At 31.6% G+C, this 19848-nt stretch overlaps 3 protein-coding genes across 6 annotated transcripts; 1 reads left to right on the top strand and 2 right to left on the bottom strand.

The window, feature by feature from the left end:
- Positions 1-1481: 1481 nt before the first annotated feature.
- On the bottom strand, positions 1482-7778 carry LOC114168480 (ABC transporter G family member 15-like). Of its 2 annotated transcripts, none has more exons than XM_028053317.1 (10): positions 7583-7778; positions 7136-7468; positions 4948-5027; positions 4369-4830; positions 4091-4213; positions 3453-3584; positions 3021-3305; positions 2498-2770; positions 2314-2421; positions 1482-2123 (listed from the first exon to the last, which is right to left on the bottom strand). In XM_028053317.1, exons 1-10 carry the CDS (start codon positions 7761-7763, stop codon positions 1767-1769), a joined length of 2334 nt encoding a protein of 777 aa, XP_027909118.1. In that variant the 5' UTR covers positions 7764-7778; the 3' UTR covers positions 1482-1766. The 2 variants fall into 2 exon arrangements, with proteins under 2 accessions (XP_027909118.1, XP_027909119.1); XM_028053318.1 differs by having other exon boundaries at positions 1767-2123; positions 7136-7453.
- Positions 7779-11298: 3520 nt separating this feature from the next.
- On the bottom strand, positions 11299-15752 carry LOC114168133. Of its 3 annotated transcripts, none has more exons than XM_028052866.1 (9): positions 15628-15752; positions 15334-15451; positions 14466-14568; positions 14227-14286; positions 14026-14088; positions 12996-13196; positions 12796-12907; positions 12508-12716; positions 11299-11668 (listed from the first exon to the last, which is right to left on the bottom strand). In XM_028052866.1, the coding sequence occupies exons 2-9, from the start codon at positions 15441-15443 to the stop codon at positions 11579-11581; spliced, it is 948 nt and encodes a 315-aa protein (XP_027908667.1). In that variant the 5' UTR covers positions 15444-15451; positions 15628-15752; the 3' UTR covers positions 11299-11578. The 3 variants fall into 3 exon arrangements, with proteins under 3 accessions (XP_027908667.1, XP_027908666.1, XP_027908668.1); XM_028052865.1 differs by having other exon boundaries at positions 15532-15663; XM_028052867.1 differs by having other exon boundaries at positions 15609-15646.
- A 734-nt stretch (positions 15753-16486) lies between these two features.
- LOC114170716 (biotin synthase, mitochondrial) lies at positions 16487-19706 on the top strand. The gene is made up of 6 exons (XM_028056259.1): positions 16487-16944; positions 17359-17538; positions 17730-17836; positions 18044-18249; positions 18668-18807; positions 19157-19706. The coding sequence occupies exons 1-6, from the start codon at positions 16753-16755 to the stop codon at positions 19454-19456; spliced, it is 1125 nt and encodes a 374-aa protein (XP_027912060.1). The 5' UTR covers positions 16487-16752; the 3' UTR covers positions 19457-19706.
- The last annotated feature ends 142 nt before the right edge of the window (positions 19707-19848 follow it).

Here is a 19848-nt window from a genome sequence, read left to right as displayed (position 1 = left end):
GTATGTTGTGTGGTAGTGTAGTATTTTATTATTTGAGATTTTCTAATCGATAATAAGAGGATAATTTTATTAAAAAGGCATCTAAAAACTTTATTTAAAAAACTATTTCGTCTTAATTTTTATAAAAAGTAATATTTTTTTTCTTTTTCTAAAACAAGGGAAGAAAGAATATTTTTTTAAAAAAAAGTATTTTCTCTGCCTCTCCTTTCTTTTGGGTAATTTATTTTAGATCACACTTTTAATAAAAAAAGAGTAGTATAGTGAAACTAATAATAAAATTAAAAAACAGATATACATACACGTCTTTCAAAAAGTAGTCACCTTGAAGAGTAGTCGATGAAACTACTTTTAATGATAATTTCAGTTCATCATTAAGATGTCACACATTTATAAATATAATTTTTTATTAGTTAAGTCATTCGTACATTCATTCCTATAACAATGTCCGAAGCATTCTTATAACAATGTTGGGCTAAATTTTTATGAAAAAATTTCAATGAAATTTATTGTAATTCATTGCATGAACTTTATAGATAACTTTTTGGATTTGCATATGATGAGGATTGCATTCCTTATTAAAAAAAATGAGAATAATATTTTTGATTATTAAATTTTGATAATTATTTTTTTATATCATGAAATATCATTTTTAAGTAATTTTAAAATATTGAATATTAGAAAATGAAAAATTAAAAAATTACTTAAAAAATAATATCTAAAATTATAAAATAAAGTTGTCAAAATATAATAATTAATAAATATTTTTCTATAAAAATCTCTGCCAATAACAGTAATGAAATTGAAGAATTAATGAACAAAACTTATGGTGAAACATAGTTACTTCAAATCAAAAACACTGCAACCTTGTTACCCGCAGACTCATTATCACAGTTCACAACACTGGAAGAAGCACTCGACAAGGGAACGAGACTTGTCTAGGCATGTAAATTCACCCTTAACTCCTACTCAAGTATCTGTTTCTGTGTTTCCCATGTGAATTTATTCAGACCATGTGTAATTATTGTATATTATTTAACTTTATCAAGTATCAAGTATCAAGTCTAATTCAATCTCACAAAATCGATTTATACTTTATTTATATATTAATAAAATTGTCTTATCTATAATCAATAAACGTGAGACTTCCAACGCCGGTAGATGCGTATACCATGACTGAGACTTCCAACGCCGGTAGATGCGTATACCATGACTGAGACTCTACGTCTGTCGCTAAAATTCTCTCAGATTTTGTAAAACTATTTTAATATGTTATATATATATATATATATATATATATATATATATATATATATATTATATAATGCATATGCACCGTTATATTATGCGCATTCATTACGAAAGGAGAGTTGGCGCGAGATCCTGTATGTCAATATATCCACCAATGATTAACGTTTTGTTTGTTGATTTAGCTTTGATAGAAAAATTATATACTGCATTGTTCATGCAGGTATTTCATCTGACAAAGTTTAAACCTGAAATGTCCATGATCTACAGATACCTGCACTGCATTTTGTACAAAGTAATTATATATCCCAATTTAGAGATTTTAACTAAGAGTAACAAAAAAATGTAATTGAAGGACTGAGGCATGTCCCATTGGTCTGTTTTGTAGCTTAAACGGTTGTGAAACATTTTTCTCTATACATATGCTAATTATAACAGATAACAAGTACAATTTTGTATGTTAATGAAGCAAAATAATTGGAAAACCCAGATGCAATAGTTTTATTTTCTGGTGATGGATTTTAGTTGAGTGGAGAATCAAGACCATCTTGGGAAGAAAGTGAATGGAGTGGTTGATGCCTCTGTGAAGGGAAAGATGGCATCTTTCTGAAAGAGGGTCTCTTTTCAAGCTGTTGGATTGTTCTCTTTGCATAAAGTGTCTGAAACAATGGTGATGCTCTCTCCTTGAACTTCAGAACAGTGAAGAACAGAACTCTGTAAACTATGAGAATCACAAATAGAGCTGCCAAGTCCCACCACTTTGAATGGTTCAATTCAATGCCTAACATGTGTGTGATCACGTATTCTCCGGTCAGTTTTTGGTCACCAGGTATCAGAGGCTCAAACTCAAGTCCAAGCAAGTCATTCTTGTAGGAACCCTACATTGTGAACACTATATGTTACTTCTTCTGCTTGATCTAGAGAAAAATCTTAATCATATATCCTTGTTGGTAATCATTAAATATAAAAATAATCTCTTCAAACAAAAATACACCATAAATTTAACGTGGTACAATACCTCAATACCTCAAGACCTACTGAAACATACTCAACAAAAAGTTTTGTTACCTGTATTGCCCATGAACCATAACTGATATATGAAATCGGGTAGCGCCAAACTGGTTTTGGAAGATCAGACAGCAACCTGAAGAATCCTGAGGTCATCATCATGATTCCCTGAAAATGATTCAAAGTTAATTACTGGTAAACATATGTGACTCATTAACGTAGGTGTTTAATTAATTGATCTTACTATAATTCCAGCCCCTGTAATTATTCCCATGAGGAAATTTGGAACAAGTGAAGCCACAACCATCATGAGGCTCTCTATCACGGAGATGCAGCTGTAGATGTTGATGGTGAAAAACACAAAGTGGCTTATCCCTGGCCTGAATTTCACCATGTTATAGGTGATGATGCTAGAAGTAAGAGCAATAGCAACCAAGAATGGGAAAGAAGAAAGAAAATTGGCTAAAATATATGCTGCAACTCCATAGTATCCATTCAGCCTTTCTCGATAAAATACCTGTTTCGTGTCAACAAATCAATTCAAAACCTCGTAGCTAAGCCTAAAAGTTTGAAAAATACATATTGCATATTCACACAAAACCTTTCAGAACCTTCTAAATAAGTTCGTGTTAGACATAATATTTCAACTATGCTATGCTCTAAAGTCCATCGATCATTTGTTATTACACCAAATTCTTGATAAAAATTATACTTCACGAAACATAACATAGATAAACTATAAAAATATTTGAAACTTTTTAGGTTACCTTCATTTCTTCGATGAATGATGGAAAGCCTCCAATAGACATGAATGTCATAAAACCTGATATGAATGCACCACAGGCACCACGGGCGAGAATGGAAGTGTAGCTGTAGCCAATGTCAAAATAAACTGTTCCCACACATATGGACACAATGATGTAAATTATGATCCTCAACCAGTAGTACCCCACATCTCTGCACATGTTCACAAATGATCTTTTTGTCAGAGTTGAGAGTTGCTTCCACCAACTAGCTTGACTTCCATTTTGTGGCTGAGGTTCAAGCCCTTCCTGTAACACATCACAATCAATATTTTATGATAATTAATGCTATCAAGTATTATACACTATATTTTTCAAAACCTCAATAATTAAGGTAACACAGTGTCTTATGAATTTCAGTTTTGAACTAATTAAGTGTGTAGAAAAAAAATATACATCTGTAGATAGTTCTTGAATTCTGGTCTTTGCTCTTCTGGCATATGTTGAACGCCTATACTTCTCAACTAGCATTGACTTGATCTCTGCTGTAGCCAAATTCATGAAAGGATCTGCTGAATTTGGAACATCCTGAGGAAAATAGAGAGAGCAATTCCATGCATTAGTATAGCTACTAAAGCTAAAATTAGACATATTTTCCTTCTTTATTATTCATTATTGTTAGAAATAGATTAAGTGTGAGTCAAAAAGAGTCCAAAAGTTTCATATTGAATAAAATAGACAAAGTTAAACACTATATAAGAATAAAGATCCATAACAATATTATCTCAAGGTTTTGATGTAAAAGTGATGTCAAAGATCTTATATATGTGTAAGACTAATGTCATATAACCATATGAAACCACAATCTCTCGATTATTATAACTCATATATGAAAAATATGAAGAATATATAAAACCCAACAATTATAAATATATTATCCTATTTTCTAAACAAGGGGAATTTTCACTACTTTCAACAATTTCCATACTTTAAATCTGTCTAGCATATAGAGACAAAAAACCAGTTTCGGGCGGATAAGTACTCAAATATAAACCACAAAGCATATTTTAGTAGAATTAGTAACTAAAACATACATGAATTCTCTGAGATCCCTTCAACGTAGCTGTAACAATGTCGAAATCAGAATTGATGCATCGTAGGAAGTGATCAGAAGGATTTCTTTTACGTGGACAAGGGAAACCAGCTTCAGCAAAAAACTGTAAAATAAATTCACAAAAAAAGCATATATATAGCAACTGAGTTTCTGAACTCAAAAAATTGAAGTAACCATATTCTGGTTTACAACAAACATGAAATCAATTAATCATAATGAAATAGTGAAGTTTGAATATGATAACTGTTAAAAGTGTACCTCAATTGCAGATTTTGCTTCTCCAAAATAAACTGTTTCACCGCCAGAGAGCAAGAAAAGGTCATCAAAGAGAGTAAAGACTTCACTGCTGGGCTGGTGAATGGAAGAGATAACAGTTCTTCCGTCACGAGCAACATTTCTGAGAGTTTGAACGACAAAAAATGCAGAGGCACTGTCAAGGCCACTGGTGGGTTCATCAAGAAACAGTAAACGAGGCATTGTAAGGATCTCAAGTGCAATGCTAAGCCTCTTCTTCTCGCCTCCACTTATTCCTCTCAAGTGCCAGTTACCGATCAATCTATCAGCACAATCTTGGAGACCCATTTCTATGATTGTTCCATCCACCAGGTTGTTGATTTCTTCTTTGCTCATTGATGTTGGAAGACGTAGATGAGCTGAGTAAGATACAGTTTCCTTCACAGTGAGAGTTCCCAGCAACACATCCTCTTGTGTTACGTAAGCCTGAACAAATGTCAACCACAAAACAACCATTAGAAAAAGAGCCTCTGAGATCGATGCATGTACATGCAGAATTAGCATATATATATATATATATATTGAAAATGCTACTATACTTACAACACCGCCGTAACCTAGGCCTTTTTTCTTCCCATTTAGAAGAACATTTCCTGTCATAACTACATTTTTTGAGAGTCTACCTGCAACAACATCAAGACATTTAAATTCAGAAAACTGCATTAATAATTAACCAATGCTGAAAAATTATGAACCAACTTATAGAAGCACACGACGTCATATATTCTTGAACCAAAAACTAATCCAAAATTCATCACCAGTTTTCTCTAAGTGATGACTGTATCCAGAAATAATTTGTTAACTGTTTAATGATCTCAAGAAAACTCAAGAACTATGATGTATGAATACTATGCGTATCTCGTATACCACATAAGTTTATTTTAAAAATAATATGATATAATAAAAAGTGTATAAAAATTTAAAAATATGATAAATATATGATGATTATTCTGTAAATCAAAATTTAAATAAATATACTGAATGTTGTTAAAATAAAAAATTAAAAAATTATTATAGCACAACATTTTCTGTTGCTTTTGTTTCATGAATAAACCAATCGACCAATTCGCAAAGATGATTATGAAGTTTGACTCTCTTTTTTTTCTCATGCACCATATCCCATATATAATATAACAGGTCCTGGATACATAAAAAGAATACACGTGTTCACCTCAAAGAAAAAAAAAAGAATTAATACTTTTTTTTTTAATTAGAAAGTGTTTGATTTTATTTTGTAATTTATGAAATTTTGCAGAAATATAAAAATAAGTATATAAAATACGTTAAAAAAATTGTTATTTCTTACTATTAAAATATAACACACGCACTAATTTAAAATAATTAAACTAGAAGTCATATTATCAAAGTATTTGAGAATATATATATATATATATATATATATATATATATATATTATGATTCTTATTTATGGTATTTTGTGAATGAAATAATGAAAATGATATTTTTATAATTACTAATATGTATGTATGGACTTAAATTGATCAAATCAACTTATATTTTATTCTTTAATTATAGATAACTAATAATTGATTTGGAATTGAAAGGCAAAATATTAATTTCTAGGGTTCATGCAATCATGGTTAAGTTTTCAACCGAGATCACTTGATAAGGAAGGATAGATTACACATCATTACGAAGAACTGCAAAATGAAAACTGAATTCCATTGTCATTACTAAGTAGTGAAAATGACAACAGAAGAAGTCTACAATGAACAGAAAACTTTCTTGTCCCAGCATGGGCCACCCAGAGGGCTTAAACTGTGTTATTTTATTGTAATTGCTAAAGTGGTATAATCACCGACTTTTACTCTTTCAGTGAAAGTTTATTCATGTGAAATACTATATTAATTAATCATATTCTTTAAATAAGGCTCTTCAAAATGAGTGAGGTAGGTTATAGACTTATAGTGGTGGTTATACACTTTACTATGCAATTCCAATCTCATCGTTCCAACCACCAAAATTGAAGACTCGCCTACCATCAACTATTGTACTTTTTCGGTATCAATTATCACAAATTTCCAAACTTAATCAATGAAGAATTAAATTAATATATAACCCCACGAATTGAAACAGTTTTTGTCATTCTGTTAAAAGAAGAAACTTGAAACTTTCTTTTTTCTTTGTGATTATTTGAAGGACAAACATATTTATAAGAACAAAAAAAAATACTTGATAATATTTCTTGGGAGGAAATTAGATGATTCATGTGAAGTGTGTAGTTGGAGATAACAGCGTACCCCACCACGGACCAAACCCATTAAAACAATGGCCCATCCTGTCACAAGATTTGTAAGCTAAGAAATACAACAAAAAATTCAACTTAGCAAAAATTCAACGCTCTAAACAATCCAAAAAATGAACCTCGATATGGAAAGATCCAAGTCCCATTATCCAGCTACCCCAGTTGATTAAAAGAATTTGCACACCAGAATTTAAGGTCCTTCTTTTCCCAAAAAAGATAAATTTGATTTTCAGAAAGAGTGAAGGTGAACCATGCACTTGAACACATGGTGTTAGCACAAGAAAAGAGTGCAACATGATATGCATATTGTTTTCATACCAAGTCCGAAGAGAGATATTTAAATCAACTTCGATTTTCAGATTACCAACCTTCTAAACGATGTGAGACTATTAGATATATAAAACAGATCTTTTAAGCGATGTGAGACTATCGAATGTATACAACTAGGTGTAAATATATTAGTACCTGCAAGTGCATCAAGGAGGGTAGATTTTCCAGAACCAGAAGGACCCATGATGGCCATGATTCGGCCAGGTTCAGCATAGCCATTGAGACCATTGAGCAATCGCTTGGTGGGTCCTTTTCCAAAGTTTGGAAGCACAACTCTGAGATCTTGCCAAGCCAAGAAGCTTCCTCTGTCAAAGCCTGCGTATGGAAGATCCCTCTGAGTCTCAGTAGCAGCAGCACCACCCCAGTTCAAGCCTTTGTTCCGATCGGTGGCTGCTGCGGCTGCTGCTGCTGCTGCTGCTTGAATCTCCATGGTGATAGGTATGGAAGTTTGACCTAAAGAGGTTGGAACTTAACATAAAATAAAGTTAAGGAGAAGAAGATAGATAGATAGATAGATAGGTGTTATAGGAAGGAAAAGGAAACACAGATAGAGTGATTGGTAACAAATACCAAACAACTAACCATTAATGCTGTCATCAACTGAATTAGAGAAACTTATGGAGAGAGAGAAGATGAATGAATGAATGAATGAAGAAGAAGAAGAGTTATTATTGATTGGGTTGAGGTTGCACAGATCAGAGGCACACAGGTGGCAAGTAAGGGAAATTAATGTGAGAGTTACAGCTGCAAACATGTATGCCATGCTTTCTCATGGCACCACCATGAATGCTGCTGTCACTTTCAATATCTCTTTAACTTTCATTTAGTTACATCTTTTCATCGTAAACCAAAAATCTAAAAACACATTTTTCAATTTTTTTACATGGCTCCATCCCTCTTCTGATATTTTTAATAGTACAATTTTTTTAAAATAACTTTTTTCTAATTTTAATATAAAATTAGTGTTGTTTTTAATCTTTTTATATTATATTATGTAATAAAGACTATACATATATAAAATGAAAATAGTAAAATAAAAAAGTTTAAATATTTTTTTATTGAAACCAAAAAAATACATTGTTTGATTTATTTAAAATGATACTTAAAAATAAACTTACTCTCTTCTTGTTACTTGTTATATATTGTCTAATTCTCAGAATTGTGAAAGGATAATTCTGAATTTTTTTTGCTGAAGTATAATAGTTATCTTATTATCTGAACTTGTGAAATCTGACATATGGTTTATTTTTATAATAATTTTTGAAATTTGTATAAAATGATTTTATTAACTAAAAATACCAAAATATTAAGATTATTCAAATAAATATAAAATTTATATATTTTAAATTATTAAGAATGCATACAAAATAATTTTTAATTTATTACTAAAAATATAAATTTGATTTCTGTAATTAAGTCGGTCTATTCTTAATGAATGCTTTCCTGTAAAATTGTACCTGATTCAGTAAAAATATGGTGTTTATTTTTTTTATTTTTTTGATAAATTAATTTTAAATAGGGTTTTCTCCAAATATGTGGAAATCTATCCGAAAAAAAAAATGGAAACATAACTTTGACATGTTGTAAAAGTAGATCTAACACGCATGCAGGAAAGTATTTATAAATTTTGAACTGCTGAGTTTATTTTATATTACATATTAACAGGTAAAATCTCAAGTTCATATAATTTGTTACGATTTTTTTGAATATTTATATTTCGACTTTAAACAAATTTATTTACAGTTAACTAACTATTCAATGTTTTGTATTTATATATAGTCTTTTGTCTTCTATTTAGTGGTAGATGTTATTTATTACTTGGTTTCTGCATAGACACGTTACCATAACTAAAATATCTGCAAAGTAACCTAAATCTAATTCCTTCACTATATTACGCTATTTTAAATATATATATATATATATATATATATATATATATATATATATATATATATATATATATATATATATATTATTAGAATTTGTATGTAACTCATGACTTGTTTGGTGAACCATAATTATCATTAAACCTAAGAGAAGAGTTTGTATATTAACTCTCATTTATCATTTATAGAATACATAACTGTATAATATAAAAGAAAGGTTTGTATCACGTGACATTATGCAGACATTATTTTTCTGTTCATGAAAAGTATTATTATATTTATAATTACAGCAATTTAGGTGGGCATAATAAGCATCTAACCTTATTCAATTAATCAATTAGTCATTAATTATTAAATAAATATTTATATTATCATTTTATTATAAGTTTTATGAAATGATTTTTAAGTATTGGAAATTTATGTTTTTATCGTTATTTTAAAGTAATAACAAATTTGTTATATTCAGTACCAGTTCGTATTAAAATTTTATGAAATAATTTGATTTGAATTTTATTTAAAAAATATTATTTTTATCTAAATTTATATTTTAAAGAATTGCTTTTAAATAACTTTATTTAAATTGAAAAATAAAATATATAGATATTTATGAGTATCCATAAATATACAAGAATACGAAAAGAATTCACAAATATTTTTTTACATATACCTAACAAATGAGCTACCAAACAAGAACATAGTATGAGTGTGCCTACGAATAATTCCTTTGTATATTCTCGTAGGTTCATTAATGGCTCCGAATTTCATTTCTCAATTGATTAAATAGTATAAACCATAACTTTTTCTTTCTTATTTCACACCTATAATTAGTAATGTTGCTTTAGAAGACTAATATTTTATTAATTAAAGTATGATGATAGAGAAAAAAACCCTCTTTGGTAATCTTTTTACTTCAGAAAAAGGTCTCCTTTTGTCAATTGAAAAGTAGTTTTTATGCAAATCTGTCAATTGAAAAGTAACCTTAAAATATATTTTTTAGATCTTTTATACTTTCAATCAATCATAAATAATCATATAATTTAATTTCTTTTACTTTCATAAAATTTATTTAAAACACATAAGTAAAGTAATTTTTTAATTATAGCTATTTTTTCAGCTTAAATATTTTATGCAAAAAAAAAGTCACGAAATCTCTTTTTAATATGTAGTTTCTCAATTTATTGTTTGATATAAAATACACTACAGAAGACTTGGCATTAAATCTAATTTGAATTAACATAAGCCAACGATTAATTCGACGAAGAGATTAATTTTATGAGATTGACTAAGTAAAAATACTTCTTTACAAAATCTTATTCAATTTAGTTTTATTCAAATCAAATTATAAATGGTTTTAAACTCAACTTTTCACGCTAAGATCGACACATATTATTTTTTTTTAGAGTTCAATTGTTCCGTCACAATTTTGTTTTGAAAAAAAAAATACAAGATAATGGTAGTTATAAACTACCACTTCAATTGTTAAGTAATGCAGCACTTTTTCTAGATATATCTTGATCAAAATAATATAAATAATTAAAAAAATAGTTTATTATATAAAGCAGAATTCTAAGACATTGAGAAACGATAAGTAGCTTGAATTAAGATGACAAATATAAGTAAAACAAGTAAATTTGGAAAGCATTTGAATGAGCAACACCATGAAGGGGCATAAAAGTAAAGAAACAACTTGACACTGATGGAATTTAAACAACAAAGAATAAAGGATGATAATGCAATTTAATTGAACAGTTGAATAGTAAGGTTTAAATAATCAAAATAAAAAGCAATTATGGACCATAAAAAAGTAATTGAAGTCACTCGAAGTATAAAAAGTTGAGTAAAGAAAAATGGAGGTGAAAGTGAAATTAAGACGAAAAGAAGATCCATTCATGTAAATAACAAGAATGTTCATTGAAAGGAAAAGAAGATCCATTCATGTAAATAACAAGAATGTTCATTGAAAGGAAATAAATTGCCATAAATGTAAGTTGAAGTGGAAGTAAATGGAGAGAAAATGTAACAAATGTACAAACCTATTGAAATAAATTATTAGAAACATATTTAACTTTTATTGAACCGTAACCATTGAGAGGGCAGAATGAATCATACAACATGTGTTACAAACTATTTTATTTGTTTCAACCAAAATTAGGAAACAAAAATCCTATTATTTATATTTCCACTATAGATAATTTTGTAAAATTAAATTAGACTCTTAATTTAGGCCAATTGTTAATGACTTCCTCTCAATCAGAACCCTTACCAGAATTCCTTCGTCTGCACTTGTCTACTTTCTAATTTCTTTAATTTTTAACGCAACATTTAATTTAATTTTTTACCATTTTGCTAAACATTCTTCATATAAACTTGGAAATGCATCGATCAGCAGTTATGCACAACGAGTGGATCAAATTTGCGGACAGTAAGAAAAACAATACATCACAATAATCTGAAAATTCTTCAAATTTTACAACTAGTGGTAGCGGGATCAAAATTAAACCTACCATTGAAGTTTTATTTTTATATACTGATACAAATTATTTTAAAATTCATTATGAAAAGTCCCTGAGATAAGTCATCAACTACAGAACACTTATCAGAGCCTCCGTAAAAATCGCAAATAATACGACAGTAATATCTTAATCCAGTAGACCAAGCATCACAACAACTTCTAGCATCGATACACGAATCATTACTCTTGTGGCGTCTCAAATCTTGTTGGGGTGTCGATTCCCATCATGCAGCAAAGGCCCGATATCAAAATTATAAGCAAAACTATACCCTGGATTATCACAAAAAACAATCATATCAGAATAAGATAAATAACACTCGACAGCCACAAACTCTAAACCCACTAACAAGTGATGATGATAAGTCATCATTGCTGTCTTGGGGCGTATCAAGGGGAAGCATAAAAGGTGAGAGAAGCTAATTTGACAATAATAGATATGAAGTTAGAAAAACCCAACCATCAATGAAAAATTAAATGGACAAGACTCTCAAAGATTACACGTCACTTGGTTACATATTGCACGGGATACCAAGTATACATGGAAGGTGACAGTTATTAGATGATCTCCTCATCTTTTTTATAGGACGTTTGAATTGTAATACTTCATGTAAATCCATGAGGGACTGACAGCATGGGGAGGGGGATTCTTAGACAACTTCTAAGTATTTTAAGAGTTGTGCTCCACTTATGCATTGGTTAAAAATACTATAGCATTATTACCATGTTTTCAAATATTAGATTGAAGGACATTTCTACAAGGAATGCTGCCACATAAGACTGGTTAAAATTTGTTAGAAACGAAATTTAACCAATTACATAATTTGTAAAGGAGGAAGTGCAATAAATGTCTAAGACCTCCCAAGTCGGGGGAGGCTGAGAATGCTGAAATATTACAGGATGACAGGATGCGTTACTAAATGTCATGATATTATCATATTCGCATTGTTAAAACTGGTGGCATGGGGACAGCAATCTACACAAGCAGGCCCAACGAGAGTATAGTTTTGGTACCATAGAATTCATACATCATCAAAGAAAAAAGGAATTAAAAACAAGGCATTGCAAGTCATCGAGCTACCGCACTTGAGAAAATGGACAAAGAAGCTTACCACAAAAATTCCTTCCAAAAGAGATGATTTAAGATGGCAGACTTTATCACACGCTGTGGAATTGGTTGATTCAGCACCTTCTTCTAGAAATCTTTGCAGTTCTCTGTAAGAAGGATACCGGATTGACCTGGCGGGATCTGACACATAAAGAACAGCATATTTTGCACCAGATTCCTCCACGGAACTGATAAGCTTGGATAAAACTTCCCCTACAAACACACAGCAAACACAAACATTAACCAAATTCATATGTAGCAAAACACATAACATACGTAAAAGTGTATGTACCTTCAGATTGTGACCTCTCCACATTTTTAAGAGGTTGAGAGCCCCCATTGCAGAACACGACCAAATCTGTTTTGCCCCTGTGACTATCTTCCATCCTCTTTGTCAAATAGTCCTGTCATTGGGAAAATAAAGGGCATCAGGTCACCGTTACAGGACCCAAGATACCATAATGGACCTTGTCACATTAATTTGTTGATTACTTGTATTGAGTGCAAAGCTGTGGTTTCTACATGATTTGTACCACCCACGGAGCAAGATCCATGGAAAGCAACATTGGCAATTTCCGTACCATCTCCACAGGCTTCAGAAAGTCCTGAAACCAAAGTTTTCTCCAAAAGCAAATCCTCTGATGCAGAAACATAGGGAAACGCCACAGAAGTGTTGGATCTGGCAAAAGAGTTCTGTTCATAAAAATGGAACAGTGTCACAGGAAAAATATATAATGGAATAGACCCAAACTCCATTATATGGACTATAAATTATATAATGGAATAGGATGGCAAGTGACGAAGTTCAATGCATCTCATTCCATCAAAATAATTCATTCTTTTAGCAATAACTCATTCTTTTACCACTTCTATCTAAATACAAATATCACAGAATGAAGAAATGGATGAGTTCTGACTTTGGTGGTGAGAAAGTGTTGAAATGAAGAATCAGGTGGCAATCGGGTTAGATGAGTTTACAATTTTGATTGTGACCCTACTCTAATAAGGATTAGGCTCTACTAATGACGATCCAGGTTCAATTGGGTTTTGCTGTCTAAGGCTAGCACATGGAAGAGGTTTATGGTGAGTAGCACAATAGAGATGGTGGTTGGTTGGGCGAACTTCTGTTGTGACACAGATAAGTGAGGGTTCAAACTTCGAAGGTGCATGGCAAAAGTTCTGATGCCATTGACACTAGATAACATAGTCTGCAAAATCCAATCTCATAGACCTCATCTGCTAAGGATTTATATTTCTAAGACAGGGTTAATATAAGAATATAAAAGTAATAATTTATTCTGTTCCGTTCTTTTTCCAAATGAATGAATGGGGCATTTGATCCATTCTATTATAAAATACTCAAAAATGGAATGACATTTTTAATCTATTCCATTCCGCACTATTATACTTTGATTGATTCCATTCCATTCTCTACCATTGATCCAAACATAGCCTTAGAAATCTCAAATCATATTTACTCAACATGAAACTTGACACAGACTGCATGTCACAATTCTCTCACCTTGAGCAGGTCTAAAATGGCCGAGTCTGCATGTTTGTTCATGCTTAAATCTGAAGATTGTAGCTGCAAAAGAAAAATGCAACATAGTTTACTCAACAGATGCCGCTGCACTGGTTGGTAGGAATCTAATACAAAGTAACAATAGATACATAAGCAGCAATATCAACTCTATTATCTATATAGAAGCTTGAAAGATATTACCTCTCTACCAATGAATAAAAGTGCCAGATCCAGAGGCTTGTCAAAATTCTTTCCTTTGCACTATCAAAAATATATAAAAATTAAAAACACTAAGCAACAACAACAATAGAAATAAATGGAACAAGATTAACGCTATCACAAATAGGGACAGAAAAATATCCTCTTCTTCATAAAGGTTGAGGGTAGAGAGAATTGCAGAGTACATAATCAGAAACCAATCATGAAGATAAAGATAATACCAGAAAATTTGACCAGCCAGCTTCAGATATAACAGACTTTGCCAGATCATGAGGAGAAATGACTTGATAATTTACAGATTCCTTCAATCCAGTTTCAGAGGCCCTGAAACGGTCCAGTCCAGTAAGATATAAACGATTTTATTATTTGCTATAGTATATATGCAAACACAAGAAGGGAATATTCAAGAACAAAACACAAACTCATTCTTACATGTAATAAATCACATGAAGTATAATTCAATTTAATGATGATATCAGTTGCCACTAAAGACAATAAGAACTAAATGAGAATGTAACATATTTTACCAACACTTTTTGTTTTATCCCTGTTCTTAATTTTCACTTATCCACTGCTTTCATTTCTCACTCTAGACTTCAAATCCACAAAATTTCAAGCCCTAAAGTACACCATATCTGCTGTTTTCTTGAATGATCCTGAAAATCCATCTCCTACTTCTGAACCAAAGCGCGTGTTTAATGCCAGTGAAAAACCTATAAATGAAGAGTGGGTTTTTCACTACTTCAATTCCTCCCTCGATTTTCTTCTTCTACAACCTTTCGGACATGGGGTTCTACAGGCTAATCCACTCTACAACACAACCGTAGAATACCCAAACTCCTTCCAACAAAACCGAAATTCCCCATTCTACAGCTTCCAGATTAGCCCTACCTTGTCCTAATCACAAAAACCGATAACAAGCTCGGCAATAACTAAATTAAACCAAAGCTGTTTGCTATTAGCCACATCCACACGAACCATACAGCATGGAACACAGCAAGTAGATATAATTGAATAAGGAAGTAAGAATTGTGAACTGACGCAAACAAGAAAAAAAAAAAAGAGAAGAAGATAAGAATCAGGAGTTACAGTTCATAATGTGATGACCAAAGGAATGCGGGGACGGTTGAAGGAACTGCTAACAATCCATTCGGAACAAAAGCAAGAAGAATGAAAACACTGAGCAGCGGCACCACCATCGTTGCTCCTGCAACTCAAACAAAAATCGAAGTTAGATCGCGCGATACATTTGATCGATCAGCTTCAGATCGAGTCCAAGCAACATACAACTACAAATTTAAAGGCTCTGCGATGGGACGAATTCAACAATCGAAATCGATCGAATCAGAGAGCGAAAAGAAAACCTAATCGTTCGTAACTCACCCCCTTATTACACAGGTGTGTGTCTCTGTCCTGTTGATAATATTATTAGTTTTATCGGAAAATTAGAAATTGCGATGCACACCTCGCTCCTCACAGATCTAAGCTGTTCAAAATTTATTTATGATTAAAATGCATACATGGTCCATATTTTTTTTGTTTTTTGTTTTTATTTTGGTTAAATATTTTTTTTTTAAAATTCGATCTTTACTTACAAACTTTAGTTTTATCGTAAATAAAAAGCATTTAAGTTTTTTTCTTAGTAATTTGTTTTAATATTTAATTACATGATTTATTTTAATCTTATTTTATTTGCATTGTATTATTTAAATTAGTATTAATATCGATATCGAAGTTGTCTTTTATTTGATGAGATTTTTGTTTGACAAGTAATACATTTCAAATTTTGATACATCACAATTTTTATATGATTCATTTTTGTTTATTTCTTTTTTTTTTTCATTTTGATATCTTTCACAAAATTGACATTAGCATATGCATTGTGTCAAAATGAAAATGAATCAAACCACTTAGTATTAATGTTAATTGAAATATATTATAGATTAAAATCTAAATATTTTTTATCTTAGGATATTATGATTTGATAAATAACACCTTTTTAATTTTAACCCAAGACACGTTTTAAACCATCTTAATACCTATTTAACATAAAGAGAAACAAAATTAAAAATAAATTACATTTTTTTATTTATATCGTTATATCTCAACATGGCCACGTTATTTATTTATAAGCTCTGAAATAATTTATTTTTATCGTAATAATTGTTTTTCTTTTCTTTATTTATTATAATTTTACTTACAAAATATATATATTTAAAATAATAGGGTGGGGTAGGTGCAGTGGCAACTACTGCTCCCTCTGGAGTTGGAAGAGAGAAGGAATGAGTCATCACTTGAGGCCGCCAAACAAACACTCACACTATAAACTCCGAAGTCCCAACAATTCTTAACAAACCAAAACAAAAGCAAAAACTCTTCTCTGTTCTTTCCGTCCTCTTTATATTCGCAGATCTCTATACTATCTTTCGATCTACATTCTCTCGTCTTCTGTTGTCGGAGCTAAAACTGAGATTTGTGTTGCCCAACTTCGAATTCCAAAGCAAAAACATGTTTTTGGTGAGACCCATTTTCCGAGGACCCTCCCTCTGGGCGTTGCACTCTTCCCACGCTTGTTTCTCTGCTTCAGCGGCTGCAGTTCATGCTGAGAGAACCATCAAAGAAGGCCCCAGAAACGATTGGAGCCGAGACGAAGTCAAATCCATCTACGACTCTCCCATTCTCGATCTTCTCTTCCACGGGGTAATTCTTTCTACTTTTTGTTTCAATGGGTTTCTGCAAAAATCCATTTTTTGTTTTTGTTTTCAGTTGTTACGTTTATAGAGGAAGTCCATTATTTTTGTTGAAAATAATGTGTCAAAGATTTCGTATTCACTGTTAATGAATATAATTGAGTACGACCATTGTTCTGTGAGCTAATTTTTGGGTTGAGATAAGCACAAGTCTAAAGTTTAAGATTAAGATAGTGTTGGAGTCTATTTTTGGGGATAGTGTTGGACCTATTTATTTACCTGTTATTGGATTTGTAATTTAACCACTCTCATATGTCTGTCTTACAAACTCTATAATCATATTATATATAATAGATGCATAATGAAAATTGTTGTAAATTTACCAAGACTTTGTTTCTATTGTTGGGGTGATTTGGTTTGTCAGGCTCAAGTTCACAGACATGCCCATAACTTCAGGGAAGTGCAGCAATGTACTCTTCTGTCTATCAAAACAGGAGGGTGCAGTGAAGATTGTTCTTATTGTCCTCAATCATCTAAGTATAACACCGGAATCAAAGGCCAACGCCTTATGAACAAAGATGCTGTTCTAGAGTCTGCAAAGCGGGTACAATTTTTCTCATATGTCATTATTGATCTCTAGCATTTGGTCTTGTGTTATCATTATTGAATCTGCTTCTCAAATGACATCATGAATGGATAACTGTTATGTATTCACTTCAAACATTTCTTTTCTTCGTATGTCTTGTTCTTGTGGTGCCGTTCTTTTTTCTTGAACGGATAATCCTTTTCCTGCAGGCAAAAGAGGCTGGGAGCACTCGCTTTTGTATGGGTGCTGCGTGGAGGGATACACTAGGAAGAAAGACCAACTTCAACCAGATCCTTGAATATGTGAAAGACATAAGGTAATGCAACATAATTTTATGTGTCAGTTTTTCTACAGAATGATAGCAAAATAAGTCTTCTTAAGTTGATTTGTTTGATAAATGCATAAATTAAAGGTTGGTGGAGACTGTAAAGTATGCTGAATGTTTTATTTATTAGCTTTCAAATGAAATGTAGTTTTTTCTTCCCTGAAAATGATAACACTTTCGGTATCTGTCTTATTACAGGGAAATGGGGATGGAGGTTTGTTGTACCCTTGGCATGCTGGAGAAACAGCAGGCTCTTGAACTCAAAAAGGCAGGTCTCACGGCCTATAATCACAATCTTGACACTTCAAGAGAATATTATCCAAACATCATCACAACAAGGACTTATGATGAGCGCCTACAAACACTTGAGTTTGTTCGTGATGCAGGGATCAATGTCTGTTCTGGTAATTATATGAACTTAAAGTGTAATCAAACTTACTAGTAATTTGCTATAACAGTTATAACTTCAATGTGTAATGGACTTCAATTCTTTAACTATCTTTTACACAGATTTTATGTTACAATTTCTATTTTTTTTCCCTTAAAGCAAGCTATGTTTAAGTGGGTATCTTAGAGGGACCAATATTTATTTAACTTTTAAGCCATGACATCACTAGCTATCAAATCTAAATGTTTTGTTTTGTATCTATTCAAAACAAACCTAAATTTGCTGTTTATCTTTTCTCATCAATTAAACAATGATTGTGCCATCCATTATTAGTGATGAATATAAATGATATATTATATGCAGTAAAATATCTCATTGTAATGAGGAGGGTTATCTTTCATACAATGGTTTGACCAGCTGAAAATTGTTTACAGGAGGAATCATAGGACTTGGAGAAGCAGAGGAGGACCGTGTCGGTTTGTTACATACATTGTCAACACTTCCCACCCATCCAGAGAGTGTTCCCATTAATGCACTTGTTGCTGTGAAGGGAACCCCACTTGAGAATCAAAAGGTAAATTCATTAAGTAGTTGAATTATTAAACTAAACTAATAGCAATTGAATGTCAATCACCTTATTGAGCGTGTTTTTAAAATTCTAACAATTAACATTTGCTGATAAACTTCGTATTCAACTCCCCCACTACCAAAATTCTAACAATTAACATTTGCTAATAAAAAAAAAAAGAATTAACAAGCAGAGATCAAAGCTGTATTATTGTATGTAGGTATTATTAGGGTTGCTTTTAGACCATGTTCGGAGTGATGCATCATCTGGAATTGCTTGAAACCTATTGACTCTTGTGTCACATATACCAGTTTACACTGTCAACATTGATTTGAATTGTCTGCATTATTTTCAGCCTGTTGAAATATGGGAGATGATTCGCATGATAGGCACAGCACGCATAATAATGCCAAAATCAATGGTGAGGTTATCTGCTGGCAGAGTCCGGTTCTCCATGCCTGAGCAGGCATTGTGTTTTCTTGCTGGTGCAAATTCCATATTCACTGGTGAAAAGCTTCTCACTACACCTAACAATGACTTTGATGCTGATCAACTCATGTTCAAAGTTCTTGGACTTCTCCCAAAAGCTCCAAGCTTTCAAGAAGGTGAAACTAGTGAGACAGAGGATTATAAGGAAGCAGCTTCTTCTAGTTGAGCTGGTCAATGCCTTCAAAAAATATCTACGATCCTTCACCCTCTGTTACTGCTAATTAGCATGTACTTGATGTTAGGTTTCATTGAGTTCGTCTATACTCATATTTGACGACATGAGCTCGAAGAACTAAACATAAATGTTGAAAATAATATTTTTTCCATAACTAGGTTTTGTCAATTAATGAGTGAAGTAAAAGTTGACATAGTTTTCTGCCTCCCCAGTCTAAAAAGTGACTCTTTTCTTTTGATTATCTCCTTTTTTTGGTGTTATCATCTTGTTCTCTCTAAGAAAAACGTTTGTTGTTTAAATTTGAATGAAACTTTAGGGATATTTACCTGCTTTTTCATTTTCTACTTTTATCTTTGTTTTATTTTTTATTATAAAGGTATCAC

Source organism: Vigna unguiculata, chromosome 11 (genome assembly GCF_004118075.2).
Source record: "Vigna unguiculata cultivar IT97K-499-35 chromosome 11, ASM411807v1, whole genome shotgun sequence".
In the NCBI taxonomy this organism is placed as follows: domain Eukaryota; kingdom Viridiplantae; phylum Streptophyta; class Magnoliopsida; order Fabales; family Fabaceae; genus Vigna; species Vigna unguiculata.
Note: the sequence above shows the minus strand (reverse complement) of the source record. Positions and strands in the feature narration are given on the sequence as shown.